At 41.2% G+C, this 20744-nt stretch overlaps 3 protein-coding genes across 3 annotated transcripts; all 3 read right to left on the bottom strand.

Moving 5' to 3' along the window:
• Positions 1 to 1926: 1926 nt before the first annotated feature.
• On the bottom strand, positions 1927 to 5700 carry LOC130137290 (alpha-1,3-mannosyl-glycoprotein 2-beta-N-acetylglucosaminyltransferase-like). The gene is made up of 10 exons (XM_056308076.1): positions 5432 to 5700; positions 5296 to 5346; positions 4366 to 4453; positions 3913 to 3947; positions 3743 to 3819; positions 3597 to 3642; positions 3390 to 3452; positions 2994 to 3188; positions 2358 to 2451; positions 1927 to 2261 (listed from the first exon to the last, which is right to left on the bottom strand). Exons 1-10 carry the CDS (start codon positions 5501 to 5503, stop codon positions 1927 to 1929), a joined length of 1056 nt encoding a protein of 351 aa, XP_056164051.1. The 5' UTR covers positions 5504 to 5700.
• Positions 5701 to 11197: 5497 nt separating this feature from the next.
• Positions 11198 to 11995, bottom strand: LOC115668892 (EG45-like domain containing protein). Its single transcript, XM_030590250.2, has 2 exons — positions 11832 to 11995; positions 11198 to 11738 (listed from the first exon to the last, which is right to left on the bottom strand). Exons 1-2 carry the CDS (start codon positions 11962 to 11964, stop codon positions 11401 to 11403), a joined length of 471 nt encoding a protein of 156 aa, XP_030446110.2. The 5' UTR covers positions 11965 to 11995; the 3' UTR covers positions 11198 to 11400.
• Positions 11996 to 12413: 418 nt separating this feature from the next.
• LOC130137295 (alpha-1,3-mannosyl-glycoprotein 2-beta-N-acetylglucosaminyltransferase-like) lies at positions 12414 to 15129 on the bottom strand. The gene is made up of 8 exons (XM_056308080.1): positions 14868 to 15129; positions 14732 to 14782; positions 13802 to 13889; positions 13349 to 13383; positions 13179 to 13255; positions 13033 to 13078; positions 12825 to 12887; positions 12414 to 12623 (listed from the first exon to the last, which is right to left on the bottom strand). The coding sequence occupies exons 1-8, from the start codon at positions 14937 to 14939 to the stop codon at positions 12414 to 12416; spliced, it is 642 nt and encodes a 213-aa protein (XP_056164055.1). The 5' UTR covers positions 14940 to 15129.
• Between the last annotated feature and the right edge of the window lie 5615 nt (positions 15130 to 20744).

A 20744-nucleotide genomic window follows, 5' to 3' on the forward strand; every position in this document is an offset into this window, starting at 1 on the left:
GAAAGATGATCCACACAACGTGTGAATTAAATCTCGGTGGAATGATTCTAATTTCAAAAATGATTATTGTACACTGGAGAGGCCAATCCGGAGCGAGACGGCTTTAACTACATCTAAAGGCCAAAGAATTTGAATTTCTTCACGTACAAGTAAAAACCAAAAAGATTCAACAATGCTAGCCATCCAATGTATTTTGCCTTAAAATAGCAAGCATGATCGGAAGCGTTCTGTATTTCCGCTAGGTGGTCAAGTCGTAGGCTCTCTAGTCACTAGATTTCACACAAAAAGTCTAACAGTTTCGATACTAGATTTCACCACAAAAGTTTGATGGACTCTTTGTTCTCCTTTAATACTCTTGGGTTCATGACCTTAATTACAATTTCAGAGTTTTAACCTCTGGAATCCTAGTATGTCACCCAGGAGTTCGGATAGTTGATATATGAAACAGAGATGAAGGGGGAAATGTTATCATAAAATTATTAGTATGGCCTGCAATGTCCTTATACATTACCCTGGAAGCTGGAGATACCATTGTAAATCAACTGGTGCACATATCGTACCTTAAGATGAAAATTCCATGAATCCGACAATTGAAATTTCTTAGATGTTGGACGGTTACATGCAATTGACAAGTTGCCATCACGAACTTCTTTAAACCTTTCTTTTATTGTCTCGATCAACCTTCCCCCAATCCCGGATGACAAAATTGAGGTTTCCAGTTTAATTAATTTTGCTATCACCGAAGAATATTCTTTGAGGGAAGAGCGTACTGTTTTTTATTGCTCGACTGAGGTTTTAGACTATGCAAAGGACATGGTCGATTCCAAATAGAAAACATTGGACCCTTGCATCATTTGGCTCCTTTAGATGCATCTGACAAAAGCCTTCCACACCTTTCAGTCAACCAAAAGACTTGTTTTCCCAAGGGAAACGAAAGCCAAATGCAGACTGTAGATCAGACAATATTTGCTTTTTAACATGAATTCCAAGTGCTTACTGCACGAATCTCCTAAGGGTGCAAATACGTATTGCGTAGGAGTACCTTCTGCTGGAAAAACAGCTAGTCCTCTACGCATAGCGGCGATCAAGGTTCTATGAGTTCAGTGGTTTTGATTGTCTGATTGCTTCCCTAATGACTAGGTAAACATTAAACAAGTTTGCTCGATCAGTTAGAAACCACCTGGTGGTCCTCATCCAACTGGACAGAGCGATGTCCTTTTGCCTCTACTTTTCGAAGTTTAGTGGCCAAGCAGAATAGATAAAGCCTACAGAATACTCCAAGCTCGACTTTATGTTTTACGAAAAAAAATCTTAGACCGAGCGCCGGAACTGGAAATCCTAGAAAGCTGTTAGCTCACCGAGCAAAAACGAGTGTTTATATACAATAAAGTATGAACAAAAGAACGAGTGCTTCTTGAGACGAGAGAGACGGAACAAATAAATCGCACCTCCAGATGACAGTGCTTATACAATAAAGTATGAACAAAGAACAAAAGGGGCAAGAATCTTCAACAACAACCGGTCAAAACCATGGAATGTATGAACAGCTGATGTGTGTCGCCTACACAATCAAAACCATTAATTACCAAAAGCTTCTCCGGAATGAATCCAAATCATTAGCACCGATCACATCTCCAGGATCAGACCCTGCACGTACACAAAAGATGAGATCAAATGAAAATCCCGTGCTACCGTCGAGGTGACGTGTCCCGCTCTTACTGTGCACCGCAGCCACACCAGAAAAAACCCAACCCCCTCAAACGCCACTGTAAGCGAAAGCGACCCCAAAAAAAAAAAAAAAAAACCACCGTAGCACCACCGTCATCAACCCCTCCCCCTCACCTCCGCCGCGCACACCCCCAACATCATCGCGCAATTCAATTTGAATAGGGCGTCTGATCAAAAAGAAGAGGAAGAATTGTTCCCTTACGCTTGATATTCGACACCGATCGAATCCGCGAACGGCTTAGCGATCGATTTAAACGCTCTCTCGGACAGGACCAATGCGCCGCCCTCCTCGCCGGCCTGCTTGGACGCCGACGCCGCCGCTGCGGATTTCGACGAGCGTGCCCAGTCGATGATCTTGACCCTGATCGGATCATCGTCCGTGCAGTTTCCAGGGATGGACCGCGACAAGCTGACGCAGCGCACCGTATATTCCCGACCACAGGCGGCGCCGTTATCCCAGAGCTCGTCGCCCGCCGCCGCGAACATGCCGTTCGAAGGAAGCTGGGATGGATCGTCTCCGTTGCACACCGTCGCTAAATCAAACAGCAAGAAGAACGTGACATAGGAAGCTATTCTTTTCTTCTTCTTCTTCTTTTTTTAATCCTTTTTTCTTTGGGTCAAAGACTTACGTAGATACGGAGAGCTGTAGTACGACGCTGTGCCGGCGTGAACGCCGGCGCCGGCGGCGGTGGCCGTGGCCACGGAGGCGAGAAGGATGAGCAGCTGCAGATGGCACATCCTTTTTAACGTCTTCCTTCTCATTTTTTTTTTTTTTTTGTGGGTGGTTAATGAGAAGCCTTCCTCTTGAAGTTTTCGAATAGAGAAGAACAGTTTCTTGCCCGATCTTTTATAGCAGAACTGGGCAGAACTGGGTGAGGAGGGGGCCGAGAAGAGAAGAGGACGTACCATGGGGAAGCAGGGAAGAGAAGCCCCAATATACCTCCACGTCCGGGGAGGTGGGGCGCGTCCGTAGAAGGAACGGTGGCCACTAGGATAAATTCATTTTAATTATTAGCTTAGGCGTCCGCAGAACTCATACTTAAATCATTTTCTATGAGAGCTGCTGTTGTTTTTTTTTGTTAAGGAGAGCTGCTGTTGTTGTTGCCGTCTCGAAGCAATAAAAAAATTCCGGTGCAATCTCCGTATCATCTGCGATCAGGTGAAAGATTGTGAATAGGCACTTCGCTTTTAGATGCAGTGAAAGCAACCCAGCAAAAATAAATAAAGAAAAAAAAAAAACATGTTCACCTTCAAGCATGATTTACTCGATCGAGGTTATGTTTGTGGAATAGTTCATCCAATGCCCCATTCGTCATGCCCTGATATGAACGCGCATGAGATTGGCACAAAAACCTATCAAAGCAATAGCAGAAGAAATCGATATCGGGTGCAATTTCTGTAGAGTATGCAATCAAAACTCCCCAGGCCTTTCGGTTTTGCACCGGCTTAGAATCCAAATGCTGCAATGAACTCGAGTTATTTTTCAGATACACAGGCAGGCAAGCACTAAAATCTCTGCAAAAGAACCTAGCTCAGGATTACAACTTTCATCTTAGACATGGTCCAATGACAAACAGCTCTCTCCCCTCAGTTTCATGATTTTCAGATGATAAAGAAACAATTGAGCAAAACGTGTTCCGTGAAAGACCTCAGTGGCTCACCTGCATGTAGGTTAACTGATCATAACTCGAGGCCTTCTTTCTAACTTGTGGATCAGACCCATCCTACGGAAACAATCTTTGTGGTCAAACACAAATATCTCGGAACAAAAACGTTAAAGAAGGAGAGGGGGGCCGGGGGGAAAGCTAGCACTGCAATAAAGGATTGCTAGATTTGTTTTGCTAGAACAGGAACTGAGGGTATACTACCTGGGATACATAAAGTGGGTACTTTGAAGCAACAGCATTCTGATAACTGGAAAATGAAAAGAATCCAATAATAGGAGAACTGATCTGTACAGAGTGCCTTAAGCTCTCATAAACAAAAAAGACTCTACAGAACAGATTTGCCATATTTCAAGATAGACTTAATGGTCCTCTCAAGATAATCAGCGCGGTTGCATGCCACGATCACCACTGCTGCCACTTGGGTCTGATATATCCAACAAAAAGATATCAGCAAGACTGACAAAATTGAATTTGTAAATTAGTGAAGATAAGTAACATGTTATTGTCAAGAGAAGACTTGTATTTTGTCCGTACATCTTTGAAGGCCTTTGACTGCAAGATTAGCAAAACAGAAACTTTAGCAGCGCTTAAGACATTCCACCAGCAAAATAGATCAAGGCACATTCAAAAACAAATAAATTGCAGATTGGGGAGGATGAATCAGGATTCTTCCAACATCAAAGAGAGGTTAAGTAGTAGAACTTCACAGCACAAGAATGATAATTAATCTCCTTCAGTTTTAGTCGCTCAGTAAGATTTTGAATTTCTACAAGTAAAGCACTGCATCACAACAATTGCTATCAAACTCCAAATTGGCAGAATCCAGAAAATGCGGAATGCGATTTTCCTGACGCAGCCAGACAAATACTAAAAGATTTATATGCTGCAAGCTTGCATACAATCCATATAGTTCCGGTCCTCTACAGAAACAACATGAGGGAAACACATGCTTACAAGCAAATTATCACACCTTCTAGCTCCACAATACGGCTTTCTTGCATGCTTATCTGATCAATTAGTTTTCGCATTTGACTTGTACAACGAGTCTCGGCTTCAACCTGTAAAATGAAAGACGTATCTAAGAAATATATGATGATTTCTAGTGCATGTAGGTCAGGAGAGGGGGGACGCACACGTTAGATTTCTGGTGTCTGCCGCTCCCTCCCTCTCTCTCATAAATTATAGCATGCTACTCCTTCGAAAAGGACAGAAGCATAGGAAGCACGTATACATGACAAGACCATCCAAAGACCAAACCAACCAAAAAATGAAACAGGCCCACCATTGGAACTTTTTAACTCAATCGTTAAACACAATAAATGAGAATTGCTAGCATCATTTAAGTGTTAATCCTCTCAGAAGCTACTCCTCCCAAAGGACAGCAGCACAATAAGACCATCCCAACCAATTAATGTAATGGGTCCACCAGTACTACTTCTTGACTAACCATAGAAACACGATACATGAGAATTACTACCATCATTTAATGGGGTTTCCTATTCTCACTCGAACGGATTGACTCTTCCCAAATCGATATTTCAAGCAAGATTGTAAATTTACTAGAGGTTGGATGAAAGACAGATTCAGCACTAAGCATTGTCAAATAGATGCTCAATATGACAAATTCAGAATGGTTCCTCCCACACGGTAAGGAAAAGGTTCCACCACACACTCTCAATATTTCTTTTTCATATTCAATAGGCTGACAGAGTTGCAGATCTGAAGTTACCTAAGCTTATAATTACTTAACTTGAGAGTCTAGATGCTGGCTGCACATGAGAAGTTCACTAAGTACATTTCTTAAAAATTGAATGTGTATCCTTTTGGAAACAAAGCTAGAGGTTCAAATGGCCATCAATCCAGAATGAGAGACCGGCATGAGGTATTAGGATGGACTTACAGCAGCAGCAAGTCGATCGGCATATTCCGATTGTGTTGTGAAAAGACGCATCTGTAACTCAAATGCACGTCGATCGGTAACTCAAAAACCGCAAAAATTTCCAGATCGCGAGGGGAATCGGGGACCAAGAAATCACCTGGATGTAGATGAACGCCACCGCCGCGGCGAGGAGGAGGAACCGGAAGTCGTAGAGGAACTTGTTCACCATCGTCCCTCCGGAGCGGCGGGGGGGAGGGGATTCGCCGCAGCGAGCCGTGAAGATCACGCGGCGGCGAGGGCGTCGCGCGGGCACGGAACATGGCCGACCGGAAAACGCAACGGATCAGGTCCAGCTAGCGAGAGGAGGTCGAGGATTCCGAGAAGGCTTTAATGGCGCTTTGTTCTTTCGTCTTGTGCTTTGATGATGATCCGTGGAAGCGACGGCGACCACGACGGCGACCGCGACGAGGAGCGGCGAGTCAAATAAAAGCCGAGCCGAGCCGAGCCGAGCCGAGAGACTGGTTTTTTGGAGCAAGGCCGGCCGGAGGGGTGTTTGGATACGAGGGCTTTGCTATTCTTCATCGGCGTAGCCCGTATTCCGAGCTCTCGAGTCCGATCCGAGATTTTCTGGGGTGAGCATTTCTCAAGGGTCAACGCGGCCCAATAAGCCCGACCACTTCTTTAGTCGCGAGAAACAAATTGCGTGTGATTTTCTTGATTCGTTGCCGTGGCCCTGGGGCTCACAAGATTGACTATGCTTTCGGTGGGAAATGAATATTTTCATTTCTAATTCGGTAAGAAAGATTATGCTTGTTCATTCATTTTGGTCCGCTATCAAATAAATCTATGCCTTTTCAATATCTCTGAATTCCACAGCCTCTGACTCTTGCTCTGCCTCTTGTAGAGCGCGGGAGTCGAACCTCTCACCTGTGATATTAGCGTCCCTGCCCCTCAATCCCTTTGCCAGTAGGACCGCGTGCTTATTGACGGGATGGAAATAGTTTAAAACACAACAGTTTGGTGCCACTCGATGCATTCATAAAGCAAAAGGCGAGGGTAACCAACAAAGCAATGGGAGATTAACTCACAATGAACATCAAAATTGGCTTAAATCAATCTGAGTTCCTACGGAGTCCTTGTATTTCAGAATCAATTGATCTCCTCCCTCTTTCTGCATATAATGTATTGCTACATGAGGAGCTAATCTTCAGTGTCTTCACGCCTATAACTTGGTCCACTTGCTTCACCGCGGAGTAACAACATCCGAGAGAAAAAGGGACCGAGCAAACAGAAAACAAGGGGATACTTAATTATCATGAAGCAAACTTGTCCTCTTCGAACTGGACAGAAACGATATGCCATTGCATACGAGATAACAAAACACTGTGTTGCAATTGCAACGGTGAGAATATCTAATGGAAATTAAGAATCATCTCATTCCTGAACACAAACTGGTCATTGGAGAATGATGAGTCTCTACGTGAAATTAATGCCTCGTGTTGGAATTTAACAGCCTTTGTAGTTTTGTACGTAGGCTCTGCCTCGGGAAAGAGAGGCTTTTTTTTCGTGTTTTCAGAAGTTTCATGAAACATAGTTCCTTTAACAGATCTGTATCTTTTACATGGCCTTAGGATATGTCCTACTAGGAGAGGGAATCTCAGCTGCAGCTTCTTGGCAACTTCTAGACCTTATTCATAACTAACTTAGGAATCATCCAACCAGAAATCTCATTCTTTAGTCATGAAAACTGTACTTTAGTTTCGAGTCTTTCTTGTACTCGGTTTCCTCTTTCTATTGCCTTTTTTATATTTGCTGTCAGACAAAGGTAGATAGTCCCAATGCAAAGCATCAAGCTTGGACCGTATAACCTAAGGATCGAACATCGGTCATCACCATATAACTTTATAGAAATAGCTTATGACTATACGTTTTCACTCATTCAACAGAACCGGTTAATTTGTGCTCATCCAGCTAAAATCTTCATTAATTCACTCAAGGTCCCCTATGTCGACACTTTACAGGCTAGACAGCATGATTAGCAACAAGACACTCCTCGAAGTAGCAAGGAAATGGCAAAAGATCACCGATATTGATGGAAAAGGAATTGCTCACACATTTCTTGAACTCGATTAGCTAACTTTTTTTCAAGTTTCTCAAGTCTTCCACCTACATAAACAACTACTCCCATGCCCTCCACAGAACACAGTCTTGACTCTAATCCGCAAAAGTATCCCTTTCGGACCACATTCAATCCTCCTTTCCACACTTCACACGTACGGCAACATGATCAGCACCAAGAAACTCCTCAAAGTAGCTAGGAAGTGGCAAGAGACCGCTGTCATTGGAAGAAAAACGAATCCTATAAGAACAAGAAGACCTTGAAAGGCATGTCGAATGCGCTGGAAGCGAGTAAAAAGGTTCACTCTATAATCTATATCACCGACAGGAGATGCTTTGCCATCCCCTTGGCTTTTCTAAACACTTGAATTTTTCAAGAGTGGTTCAAACTGCCAGAAGAAGAGTATGGATTATCAAGTGATGAACCCATCATCGCATTGCCATTTGATGCAGCAATTATGGAGTATACAGTCTCACTCACACGAAGAGGTCTAACTGAAGATTCACAGAGAGTTTTGCTTAACGTGTTTTCTTCTCGCCGCTGCTCATAGTATGATGCTATGATCAAGGCAGTATAGGTCAACAATCATTTCTTTGTTAGTACATTGACCAGATGTATCAATTCTTTAAATGATTTTGTAATGAAGTTTATTTGAAGTCCTTATCACTTCCCGTTCAACTTCCATAGCTTGCCTGATGGGTAGAGGATGATTCTCAGAAAGATGATCCACACAACGTGTGAATTAAATCTCGGTGGAATGATTCTAATTTCAAAAATGATTATTGTACACTGGAGAGGCCAATCAGAGCGAGACAGCTTTAACTACATCTAAAGGCCAAAGAATTTGAATTTCTTCACTGGTACAGTAAAAACCAAAAAAGATTCAACAATGCTAGCCATCCAATGTATTTTGCCTTAAAATAGCAGCATGATCAGGAAGCAGTTCCTGTATTTCCGCTAGGTAGTCCAGTCATAGGCTCTCTAGTCACTAGATTTCACACAAAAAGTCTAACAGTTTCGATACTAGATTTCACCACAAAAGTTTGATGGACTCTTTGTTCTCCTTTAATACTCTTGGGTTCATGACCTTAATTACAATTTCAGAGTTTTAACCTCTGGAATCCTAGTATGTCACCCAGGAGTTCGGATAGTTGATATATGAAACAGAGATGAAGGGGGAAATGTTATCATAAAATTATTAGTATGGCCTGCAATGTCCTTATACATGGTCTTGGAAGCTGGAGATACCATTGTAAATCAACTGGTGCGTATATTCGTACCTTAAGATGAAAATTCCATGAATCCGACAATTGAAATTTCTTAGATGTTGGACGGTTACATGCAATTGATAAGTTGCTATCACGAACTTCTTTAAACCATTCTTTTATTGTCTCGAGCAACCTTCCCCCAATCCTGTTCGACAAAATTGAGGTTTTCAGTTTAATTAATTTTGCTATCACCGAAGAATATTCTTTGAGGGATGAGCGTACGTTTTTTTATTGCTCTACTGAGGTTTTGGACTATGCAAAGGACACGGTCGATTCCAAATAGAAAACATTGGACCCTTACATCATTTGGCTCCTTTAGATGCGTCTGACAAAAGCCTTCCACACCTTTCAGTCACCCAAAAGACTTGTTTTCCCAGGAAAACGAAAGCCAAATGCGGATTGTAGATCACACAATATTTGCTTTTTAACATGAATTACGAGTGCTTACCGCACGAATCTCCTAAGGGTGCAAATACGTATTGCGTAGGAGTACCTTCCGCTGGAAAAACAGCTAGTCCTCTACGCATAGCGGCGATCAAGGTTCTGTGAGTTCAGTGGTTTTGATTGTCTGATTGCTTCCCTAATGACTAGGTAAACATTAAACAAGTTTGCTCGATTAGTTAGAAACCACCTGGTGGTCCTCATCCAACTGGACAGAGCGATGTCCTTTTGCCTCTACTTTTCGAAGTTTAGGGCGCGCATGGAATCCATTCCTGGAGCAGAATTGCGCTCCAGAATGCATTCCGAAGCAATGCGTTTGTTAAAATAATTTTGAAATGCATTCTGGAGCAATTTTTGCATTCTGGAATAAAAACGCTTTTGGTAAAACTTCATTCTTTTTTTTTGCTCTAGAATGAATTTTTGCTTCCATAATGAGTTTTGGCCCAAAAAGAGAAGCTACTTTTTATAGCTTCTCTCTTCCAGAATGCATTCTAACCCAAATTTCCTTTTTTACAAGAAATAAAAAATGAAAAAAATGAAAAAATCAAAAATTTCAAAATTTCACAAAATGGCTTAGAATACCTGTGGCCATCCACTTTGAGTGAAATTTAAATTTTTTGAGGTGCCAAAAAAAATCAAAAAATCAAAAATTTCAAAATTTCACAGAATGGCTTAGAATACCTGTGGTCACCCACTTTCAGTGAAATTTAAATTTTTTTAGGTGCCCAAAAAAATAAAAATAAAAATAAAAAACTTCAAAATTTTATAAAATGGTTTTGAATATCTGTGGCCACTCACTTTGAGTAAAATTTAAATTTTTTGAGGTGCCAAAAAAAATCAAAAAATATAAAATAAAAAATTTTACAGAATGGCTTAGAATACCTGTGGCCACCCACTTTAAGTGAAATTTAAATTTTTTTAGGTGCAAAAAAAAAGAAAAATAAAAAAAAAATAAAAAATTTCAAAACTTCACAAAATGGCTTAAAATACCTGTGGCCACCCACTTTGAGTGAAATTTAAATTTTTTGAGGTGCCCAAAAAAATAAAAAATTTCAAAACTTCACAAAATGGCTTAAAATACCTGTGGCCACCTACTTTGAGTGAAATTTAAATTTTTTGAGGTGCCCAAAAAAATAAAAAATTTCAAAACTTCACAGAATGGCTTAGAATATCTGTGGCCACCCACTTTGAGTAAAATTTAAATTTTTTTAGGTGCCCAAAAAAATTAAAAAAAATAAATAAAATAAATAAAATAAAAAAATTCAAAACTTCACAAAATGGCTTAGAATACCTGTGGCCACCCACTTTGAGTGAAATTTAAAATTTTTTAGGTGCAAAAAAAAAATTAAAAAAAATCAAAAATTTCAAAACTTTACAGAATGGCTTATAATACATGTGACCACCCACTTTGAGTAAAATTTAATTTTTTTTAGGTGCAAAAAAAATCAACAAATCAAAATAGATTTCTATTCCAGAAATCAATTTCTGGAGCAGAATTAGTCATGTTTTACCAAACAGATTTCTCTCCATAAATCAATTTCTGGTAAGAATTCCAGAAATCAATTTCTGGTAAGAATTTGATTTCTGGAGCAGAATGGTTACCATTCGCACCCTTAGTGGCCAAGCAGAATAGATAAAGCCTACAGAATACTCCAAGCTCGACTTTATGTTTTACAAAAAAATCTTAGACCGAGCGTCGGAACTGGAAATCCTAGAAAGCTGTTAGCTCACCGAGCAAAAACGAGTGTTTATATACAATAAAGTATGAACAAAAGAACGAGTGCTTCTTGAGACGAGAGAGACGGAACCAATAAATCGCACCTCCAGATGGCAGTGCTTATACAATAAAGTATGAACAAAGAACAAAAGGGGCAAGAATCTTCAACAACAACCGGTCAAAACCATGGAATGTATGAACAGCTGATGTGTGTCGCCTACACAATCAAAACCATTAATTACCAAAAGCTTCTCCGGAATGAATCCAAATCATTAGCACCGATCACATCTCCAGGATCAGACCCTGCACGTACACAAAAGATGAGATCAAATGAAAATCCCCGTGTTACCGTCGAGGTGACGTGTCCCGCTCTTACTGTGCACCGCAGCCACACCAGAAAAAACCCAACCCCCTCAAACGCCACTGTAAGCGAAAGCGACCCCAAAAAAAAAACAAAAACCACCGTAGCACCACCGTCATCAACCCCTCCCCCTCACCTCCGCCGCGCACACCCCCAACATCATCGCGCAATTCAATTTGAATAGGGCGTCTGATCAAAAAGAAGAGGAAGAATTGTTCCCTTACGCTTGATATTCGACACCGATCGAATCCGCGAACGGCTTAGCGATCGATTTAAACGCTCTCTCGGACAGGACCAATGCGGCGCCGCCCTCCTCGCCGGCCTGCTTGGACGCCGACGCCGCCGCTGCGGATTTCGACGAGCGTGCCCAGTCGATGATCTTGACCCTGATCGGATCATCGTCCGTGCAGTTTCCAGGGATAGACCGCGACAAGCTGACGCAGCGCACCGTATATTCCCGACCACAGGCGGCGCCGTTGTCCCATAGCTCGTCGCCCGCCGCCGCGAACATGCCGTTCGAAGGAAGCTGGGATGGATCATCTCCGTTGCACACCGTCGCTAAATCAAACAGCAAGAAGAACGTGACATAGGAAGCTATTCTTTTCTTCTTCTTCTTTTTTTAATCCTTTTTTCTTTGGGTCAAAGACTTACGTAGATACGGAGAGCCGTAGTACGACGCTGTGCCGGCGTGAACGCCGGCGCCGGCGGCGGTGGCCGTGGCCACGGAGGCGAGAAGGATGAGCAGCTGCAGATGGCACATCCTTTTTAACGTCTTCCTTCTCATTTTTTTTTTTTTTTGTGGGTGGTTAATGAGAAGCCTTCCTCTTGAAGTTTTCGAATAGAGAAGAACAGTTTCTTGCCCGATCTTTTATAGCAGAACTGGGTGAGGAGGGGGCCGAGAAGAGAAGAGGGCGTACCATGGGGAAGCAGGGAAGAGAAGCCCCAATATACCTCCACGTCCGGGGAGGTGGGGCGCGTCCGTAGAAGGAACGGTGGCCACTAGGATAAATTCATTTTAATTATTAGCTTAGGCGTCCGCAGAACTCATACTTAAATCATTTTCTATGAGAACTGCTGTTGTTGTTGCCGTCTCGAAGCAATAAAAAAATTCCGGTGCAATCTCCGTATCATCTGCGATCAGGTGAAAGATTGTGAATAGGCACTTCGCTTTTAGATGCAGTGAAAGCAACCCAGCAAAAATAAATAAAGAAAAAAAAAAAAACATGTTCACCTTCAAGCATGATTTACTCGATCGAGGTTATGTTTGTGGAATAGTTCATCCAATGCCCCATTCGTCATGCCCTGATATGAACGCGCATGAGATTGGCACAAAAACCTATCAAAGCAATAGCAGAAGAAATCGATATCGGGTGCAATTTCTGTAGAGTATGCAATCAAAACTCCCCAGGCCTTTCGGTTTTGCACCGGCTTAGAATCCAAATGCTGCAATGAACTCGAGTTATTTTTCAGATACACAGGCAGGCAAGCACTAAAATCTCTGCAAAAGAACCTAGCTCAGGATTACAACTTTCATCTTAGACATGGTCCAATGACAAACAGCTCTCTCCCCTCAGTTTCATGATTTTCAGATGATAAAGAAACAATTGAGCAAAACGTGTTCCGTGAAAGACCTCAGTGGCTCACCTGCATGTAGGTTAACTGATCATAACTCGAGGCCTTCTTTCTAACTTGTGGATCAGACCCATCCTACGGAAACAATCTTTGTGGTCAAACACAAATATCTCGGAACAAAAACGTTAAAGGAGGAGGAGAGGGGCCGGGGGGAAAGCTAGCACTGCAATAAAGGATTGCTAGATTTGTTTTGCTAGAACAGGAACTGAGGGTATACTACCTGGGATACATAAAGTGGGTACTTTGAAGCAACAGCATTCTGATAACTGGAAAATGAAAAGAATCCAATAATAGGAGAACTGATCTGTACAGAGTGCCTTAAGCTCTCATAAACAAAAAAGACTCTACAGAACAGATTTGCCATATTTCAAGATAGACTTAATGGTCCTCTCAAGATAATCAGCGCGGTTGCATGCCACGATCACCACTGCTGCCACTTGGGTCTGATATATCCAACAAAAAGATATCAGCAAGACTGTCAAAATTGAATTTGTAAATTAGTGAAGATAAGTAACATGTTATTGTCAAGAGAAGACTTGTATTTTGTCCGTACATCTTTGAAGGCCTTTGACTGCAAGATTAGCAAAACAGAAACTTTAGCAGCGCTTAAGACATTCCACCAGCAAAATAGATCAAGGCACATTCAAAAACAAATAAATTGCAGATTGGGGAGGATGAATCAGGATTCTTCCAACATCAAAGAGAGGTTAAGTAGTAGAACTTCACAGCACAAGAATGATAACTAATCTCCTTCAGTTTTAGTCGCTCAGTAAGATTTTGAATTTCTACAAGTAAAGCACTGCATCACAACAATTGCTATCAAACTCCAAATTGGCAGAATCCAGAAAATGCGGAATGCGATTTTCCTGACGCAGCCAGACAAATACTAAAAGATTTATATGCTGCAAGCTTGCATACAATCCATATAGTTCCGGTCCTCTACAGAAACAACATGAGGGAAACACATGCTTACAAGCAAATTATCACACCTTCTAGCTCCACAATACGGCTTTCTTGCATGCTTATCTGATCAATTAGTTTTCGCATTTGACTTGTACAACGAGTCTCGGCTTCAACCTGTAAAATGAAAGACGTATCTAAGAAATATATGATGATTTCTAGTGCATGTAGGTCAGGAGAGGGGGGACGCACACGTTAGATTTCTGGTGTCTGCCGCTCCCTCCCTCTCTCTCATAAATTATAGCATGCTACTCCTTCGAAAAGGACAGAAGCATAGGAAGCACGTATACATGACAAGACCATCCAAAGACCAAACCAACCAAAAAATGAAACAGGCCCACCATTGGAACTTTTTAACTCAATCGTTAAACACAATAAATGAGAATTGCTAGCATCATTTAAGTGTTAATCCTCTCAGAAGCTACTCCTCCCAAAGGACAGCAGCACAATAAGACCATCCCAACCAATTAATGTAATGGGTCCACCAGTACTACTTCTTGACTAACCATAGAAACACGATACATGAGAATTACTACCATCATTTAATGGGGTTTCCTATTCTCACTCGAACGGATTGACTCTTCCCAAATCGATATTTCAAGCAAGATTGTAAATTTACTAGAGGTTGGATGAAAGACAGATTCAGCACTAAGCATTGTCAAATAGATGCTCAATATGACAAATTCAGAATGGTTCCTCCCACACGGTAAGGAAAAGGTTCCACCACACACTCTCAATATTTCTTTTTCATATTCAATAGGCTGACAGAGTTGCAGATCTGAAGTTACCTAAGCTTATAATTACTTAACTTGAGAGTCTAGATGCTGGCTGCACATGAGAAGTTCACTAAGTACATTTCTTAAAAATTGAATGTGTATCCTTTTGGAAACAAAGCTAGAGGTTCAAATGGCCATCAATCCAGAATGAGAGACCGGCATGAGGTATTAGGATGGACTTACAGCAGCAGCAAGTCGATCGGCATATTCCGATTGTGTTGTGAAAAGACGCATCTGTAACTCAAATGCACGTCGATCGGTAACTCAAAAACCGCAAAAATTTCCAGATCGCGAGGGGAATCGGGGACCAAGAAATCACCTGGATGTAGATGAACGCCACCGCCGCGGCGAGGAGGAGGAACCGGAAGTCGTAGAGGAACTTGTTCACCATCGTCCCTCCGGAGCGGCGGGGGGGAGGGGATTCGCCGCAGCGAGCCGTGAAGATCACGCGGCGGCGAGGGCGTCGCGCGGGCACGGAACATGGCCGACCGGAAAACGCAACGGATCAGGTCCAGCTAGCGAGAGGAGGTCGAGGATTCCGAGAAGGCTTTAATGGCGCTTTGTTCTTTCGTCTTGTGCTTTGATGATGATCCGTGGAAGCGACGGCGACCACGACGGCGACCGCGACGAGGAGCGGCGAGTCAAATAAAAGCCGAGCCGAGCCGAGCCGAGCCGAGAGACTGGTTTTTTGGAGCAAGGCCGGCCGGAGGGGTGTTTGGATACGAGGGCTTTGCTATTCTTCATCGGCGTAGCCCGTATTCCGAGCTCTCGAGTCCGATCCGAGATTTTCTGGGGTGAGCATTTCTCAAGGGTCAACGCGGCCCAATAAGCCCGACCACTTCTTTAGTCGCGAGAAACAAATTGCGTGTGATTTTCTTGATTCGTTGCCGTGGCCCTGGGGCTCACAAGATTGACTATGCTTTCGGTGGGAAATGAATATTTTCATTTCTAATTCGGTAAGAAAGATTATGCTTGTTCATTCATTTTGGTCCGCTATCAAATAAATCTATGCCTTTTCAATATCTCTGAATTCCACAGCCTCTGACTCTTGCTCTGCCTCTTGTAGAGCGCGGGAGTCGAACCTCTCACCTGTGATATTAGCGTCCCTGCCCCTCAATCCCTTTGCCAGTAGGACCGCGTGCTTATTGACGGGATGGAAATAGTTTAAAACACAACAGTTTGGTGCCACTCGATGCATTCATAAAGCAAAAGGCGAGGGTAACCAACAAAGCAATGGGAGATTAACTCACAATGAACATCAAAATTGGCTTAAATCAATCTGAGTTCCTACGGAGTCCTTGTATTTCAGAATCAATTGATCTCCTCCCTCTTTCTGCATATAATGTATTGCTACATGAGGAGCTAATCTTCAGTGTCTTCACGCCTATAACTTGGTCCACTTGCTTCACCGCGGAGTAACAACATCCGAGAGAAAAAGGGACCGAGCAAACAGAAAACAAGGGGATACTTAATTATCATGAAGCAAACTTGTCCTCTTCGAACTCGGACGAAACGATATGCCATTGCATACGAGATAACAAAACACCGTGTTGCAATTGCAACGGTGAGAATATCTAATGGAAATTAAGAATCATCTCATTCCCGAACACAAAGCGGTCATTGGAGAATGATGAGTCTCTACGTGAAATTAATGCCTCGTGTTGGAATTTAACAGCCTTTGTAGTTTTGTACGTAGGCTCTGCCTCGGGAAAGAGAGGCTTTTTTTTCGTGTTTTCAGAAGTTTCATGAAACATAGTTCCTTTAACAGATCTGTATCTTTTACATGGCCTTAGGATATGTCCTACTAGGAGAGGGAATCTCAGCTGCAGCTTCTTGGCAACTTCTAGACCTTATTCATAACTAACTTAGGAATCATCCAACCAGAAATCTCATTCTTTAGTCATGAAAACTGTACTTTAGTTTCGAGTCTTTCTTGTACTCGGTTTCCTCTTTCTATTGCCTTTTTTATATTTCTCTGTCAGACAAAGGTAGATAGTCCCAATGCAAAGCATCAAGCTTGGACCGTATAACCTAAGGATCGAACATCGGTCATCACCATATAACTTTATAGAAATAGCTTATGACTATACGTTTTCACTCATTCAACAGAACCGGTTAATTTGTGCTCATCCAGCTAAAATCTTCATTAATTCACTCAAGGTCCCCTATGTCGACACTTTACAGGCTAGACAGCATGATTAGCAACAAGACACTCCTCGAAGTAGCAAGGAAATGGCAAAAGATCACCGATATTGATGGAAAAGGAATTGCTCACACATTTCTTGAACTCGATTAGCTAACTTTTTTTCAAGTTTCTCAAGTCTTCCACCTACATAAACAACTACTCCCATGCCCTCCACAGAACACAGTCTTGACTCTAATCCGCAAAAGTATCCCTTTCGGACCACATTCAATCCTCCTTTCCACACTTCACACGTACGGCAACATGATCAGCACCAAGAAACTCCTCAAAGTAGCTAGGAAGTGGCAAGAGACCGCTGTCATTGGAAGAAAAACGAATCCTATAAGAACAAGAAGACCTTGAAAGGCATGTCGAATGCGCTGGAAGCGAGTAAAAAGGTTCACTCTATAATCTATATCACCGACAGGCGATGCTTTGCCATCCCCTTGGCTTTTCTAAACACTTGAATTTTTCAAGAGTGGTTCAAACTGCCAGAAGAAGAGTATGGATTATCAAGTGATGAACCCATCATCGCATTGCCATTTGATGCAGCAATTATGGAGTATACAGTCTCACTCACACGAAGAGGTCTAACTGAAGATTCACAGAGAGTTTTGCTTAACGTGTTTTCTTCTCGCCGCTGCTCATAGTATGATGCTATGATCAAGGCAGTATAGGTCAACAATCATTTCTTTGTTAGTACATTGACCAGATGTATCAATTCTTTAAATGATTTTGTAATGAAGTTTATTTGAAGTCCTTATCACTTCCCGTTCAACTTCCATAGCTTGCCTGATTGGTAGAGGATGATTCTCAGAAAGATGATCCACACAACGTGTGAATTAAATCTCGGTGGAATGATTCTAATTTCAAAAATGATTATTGTACACTGGAGAGGCCAATCAGAGCGAGACAGCTTTAACTACATCTAAAGGCCAAAGAATTTGAATTTCTTCACTGGTACAGTAAAAACCAAAAAAGATTCAACAATGCTAGCCATCCAATGTATTTTGCCTTAAAATAGCAGCATGATCAGGAAGCAGTTCCTGTATTTCCGCTAGGTGGTCCAGTCGTAGGCTCTCTAGTCACTAGATTTCACACAAAAAGTCTAACAGTTTCGATACTAGATTTCACCACAAAAGTTTGATGGACTCTTTGTTCTCCTTTAATACTCTTGGGTTCATGACCTTAATTACAATTTCAGAGTTTTAACCTCTGGAATCCTAGTATGTCACCCAGGAGTTCGGATAGTTGATATATGAAACAGAGATGAAGGGGGAAATGTTATCATAAAATTATTAGTATGGCCTGCAATGTCCTTATACATGACCCTGGAAGCTGGAGATACCATTGTAAATCAACTGGTGCACATATCGTACCTTAAGATGAAAATTCCATGAATCCGACAATTGAAATTTCTTAGATGTTGGACGGTTACATGCAATTGATAAGTTGCCATCACGAACTTCTTTAAACCATTCTTTTATTGTCTCGAGCAACCTTCCCCCAATCCCGTTCGACAAAATTGAGGTTTTCAGTTTAATTAATTTTGCTATCACCGAAGAATATTCTTTGAGGGATGAGCGTACTTTTTTTTATTGCTCTACTGAGGTTTTGGACTATGCAAAGGACACGGTCGATTCCAAATAGTAAACATTGGACCCTTACATCATTTGGCTCCTTTAGATGCATCTGACAAAAGCCTTCCACACCTTTCAGTCACCCAAAAGACTTGTTTTCCCAGGAAAACGAAAGCCAAATGCGGATTGTAGATCACACAATATTTGCTTTTTAACATGAATTACAAGTGCTTACCGCACGAATCTCCTAAGGGTGCAAATACGTATTGCGTAGGAGTACCTTCCGCTGGAAAAACAGCTAGTCCTCTACGCATAGCGGCGATCAAGGTTCTGTGAGTTCAGTGGTTTTGATTGTCTGATTGCTTCCCTAATGACTAGGTAAACATTAAACAAGTTTGCTCGATTAGTTAGAAACCACCTGGTGGTCCTCATCCAACTGGACAGAGCGATGTCCTTTTGCCTCTACTTTTCGAAGTTTAGGGCGCGCATGGAATCCATTCTGGAGCAGAAATTCTGCTCCAGAATGCATTCCGGAACAGAAATGCGTTTGTTAAAATAATTTTGAAATGCATTCTGGAGCAATTTTTGCATTCTGGAATAAAAACGCTTTTGGTAAAACTTCATTCTTTTTTTTTGCTCTAGAATGAATTTTTGCTTCCATAATGAGTTTTGGCTCAAAAAGAGAAGCTACTTTTTATAGCTTCTCTCTTCCAGAATGCATTCTAACCCAAATTTCCTTTTTTACAAGAAATAAAAAATTTCAAAAAATCAAAAAATCAAAAATTTCAAAATTTCACAAAATGGCTTAGAATACCTATGGCCATCCACTTTGAGTGAAATTTAAATTTTTTGAGGTGCCAAAAAAATCAAAAAATCAAAAATTTCAAAATTTCACAGAATGGCTTAGAATACCTGTGGTCACCCACTTTCAGTGAAATTTAAATTTTTTTAGGTGCCCAAAAAAATAAAAAAAAATAAAAAACTTCAAAATTTTATAAAATGGTTTTGAATATATGTGGCCACTCACTTTGAGTAAAATTTAAATTTTTTGAGGTGCCAAAAAAAATCAAAAAATATAAAATAAAAAATTTTACAGAATGGCTTAGAATACCTGTGGCCACCCACTTTAAGTGAAATTTAAATTTTTTTAGGTGCAAAAAAAAAAAGAAAAATAAAAAAAAAAAAAAAAATTTCAAAACTTCACAAAATGGCTTAAAATACCTGTGGCCACCACTTTGAGTGAAATTTAAATTTTTTGAGGTGCCCAAAAAAATAAAAAATTTCAAAACTTCACAGAATGGCTTAGAATATCTGTGGCCACCCACTTTGAGTAAAATTTAAATTTTTTTAGGTGCCAAAAAAAATTAAAAAAATAAAATAAAATAAATAAAATAAAAAAATTCAAAACTTCACAAAATGGCTTAGAATACCTGTGGCCACCCACTTTGAGTGAAATTTAAAATTTTTTAGGTGCAAAAAAAAAATTAAAAAAAATCAAAAATTTCGAAACTTTACAGAATGGCTTATAATACATGTGACCACCCACTTTGAGTAAAATTTAATTTTTTTTAGGTGCAAAAAAAATCAACAAATCAAAATAGATTTCTATTCCAGAAATCAATTTCTGGAGCAGAATTAGTCATGTTTTACCAAACAGATTTCTCCTCCATAAATCAATTTCTGGTAAGAATTCCAGAAATCAATTTCTGGTAAGAATTTGATTTCTGGAGCAGAATGGTTACCATTCGCACCCTTAGTGGCCAAGCAGAATAGATAAAGCCTACAGAATACTCCAAGCTCGACTTTATGTTTTACAAAAAAATCTTAGACCGAGCGTCGGAACTGGAAATCCTAGAAAGCTGTTAGCTCACCGAGCAAAAACGAGTGTTTATATACAATAAAGTATGAACAAAAGAACGAGTGCTTCTTGAGACGAGAGAGACGGAACCAATAAATCGCACCTCCAGATGGCAGTGCTTATACAATAAAGTATGAACAAAGAACAAAAGGGGCAAGAATCTTCAACAACAACCGGTCAAAACCATGGAATGTATGAACAGTTGATGGTGTGTCGCCTACACAATCAAAACCATTAATTACCAAAAGCTTCTCCGGAATGAATCCAAATCATTAGCACCGATCACATCTCCAGGATCAGACCCTGCACGTACACAACAGATGAGATCAAATGAAAATCCCGTGTTACCGTCGAGGTGACGTGTCCCGCTCTTACTGTGTACCGCAGCCACACCAGAAAAAACCCAACCCCCTCAAACGCCACTGTAAGCGAAAGCGACCCCCCAAAAAAAAAAAAGAAACCACCGTAGCACCACCGTCATCAACCCCTCCCCCTCACCTCCGCCCCCCCCACACCCCCAACATCATCGCGCAATTCAATTTGAATAGGGCGTCTGATCAAAAAGAAGAGGAAGAA

This window comes from Syzygium oleosum, unplaced genomic scaffold (genome assembly GCF_021117445.2).
Source record: "Syzygium oleosum isolate NSW1041296 unplaced genomic scaffold, Sole_v2.1 Sole_v2.02, whole genome shotgun sequence".
NCBI lineage: Eukaryota > Viridiplantae > Streptophyta > Magnoliopsida > Myrtales > Myrtaceae > Syzygium > Syzygium oleosum.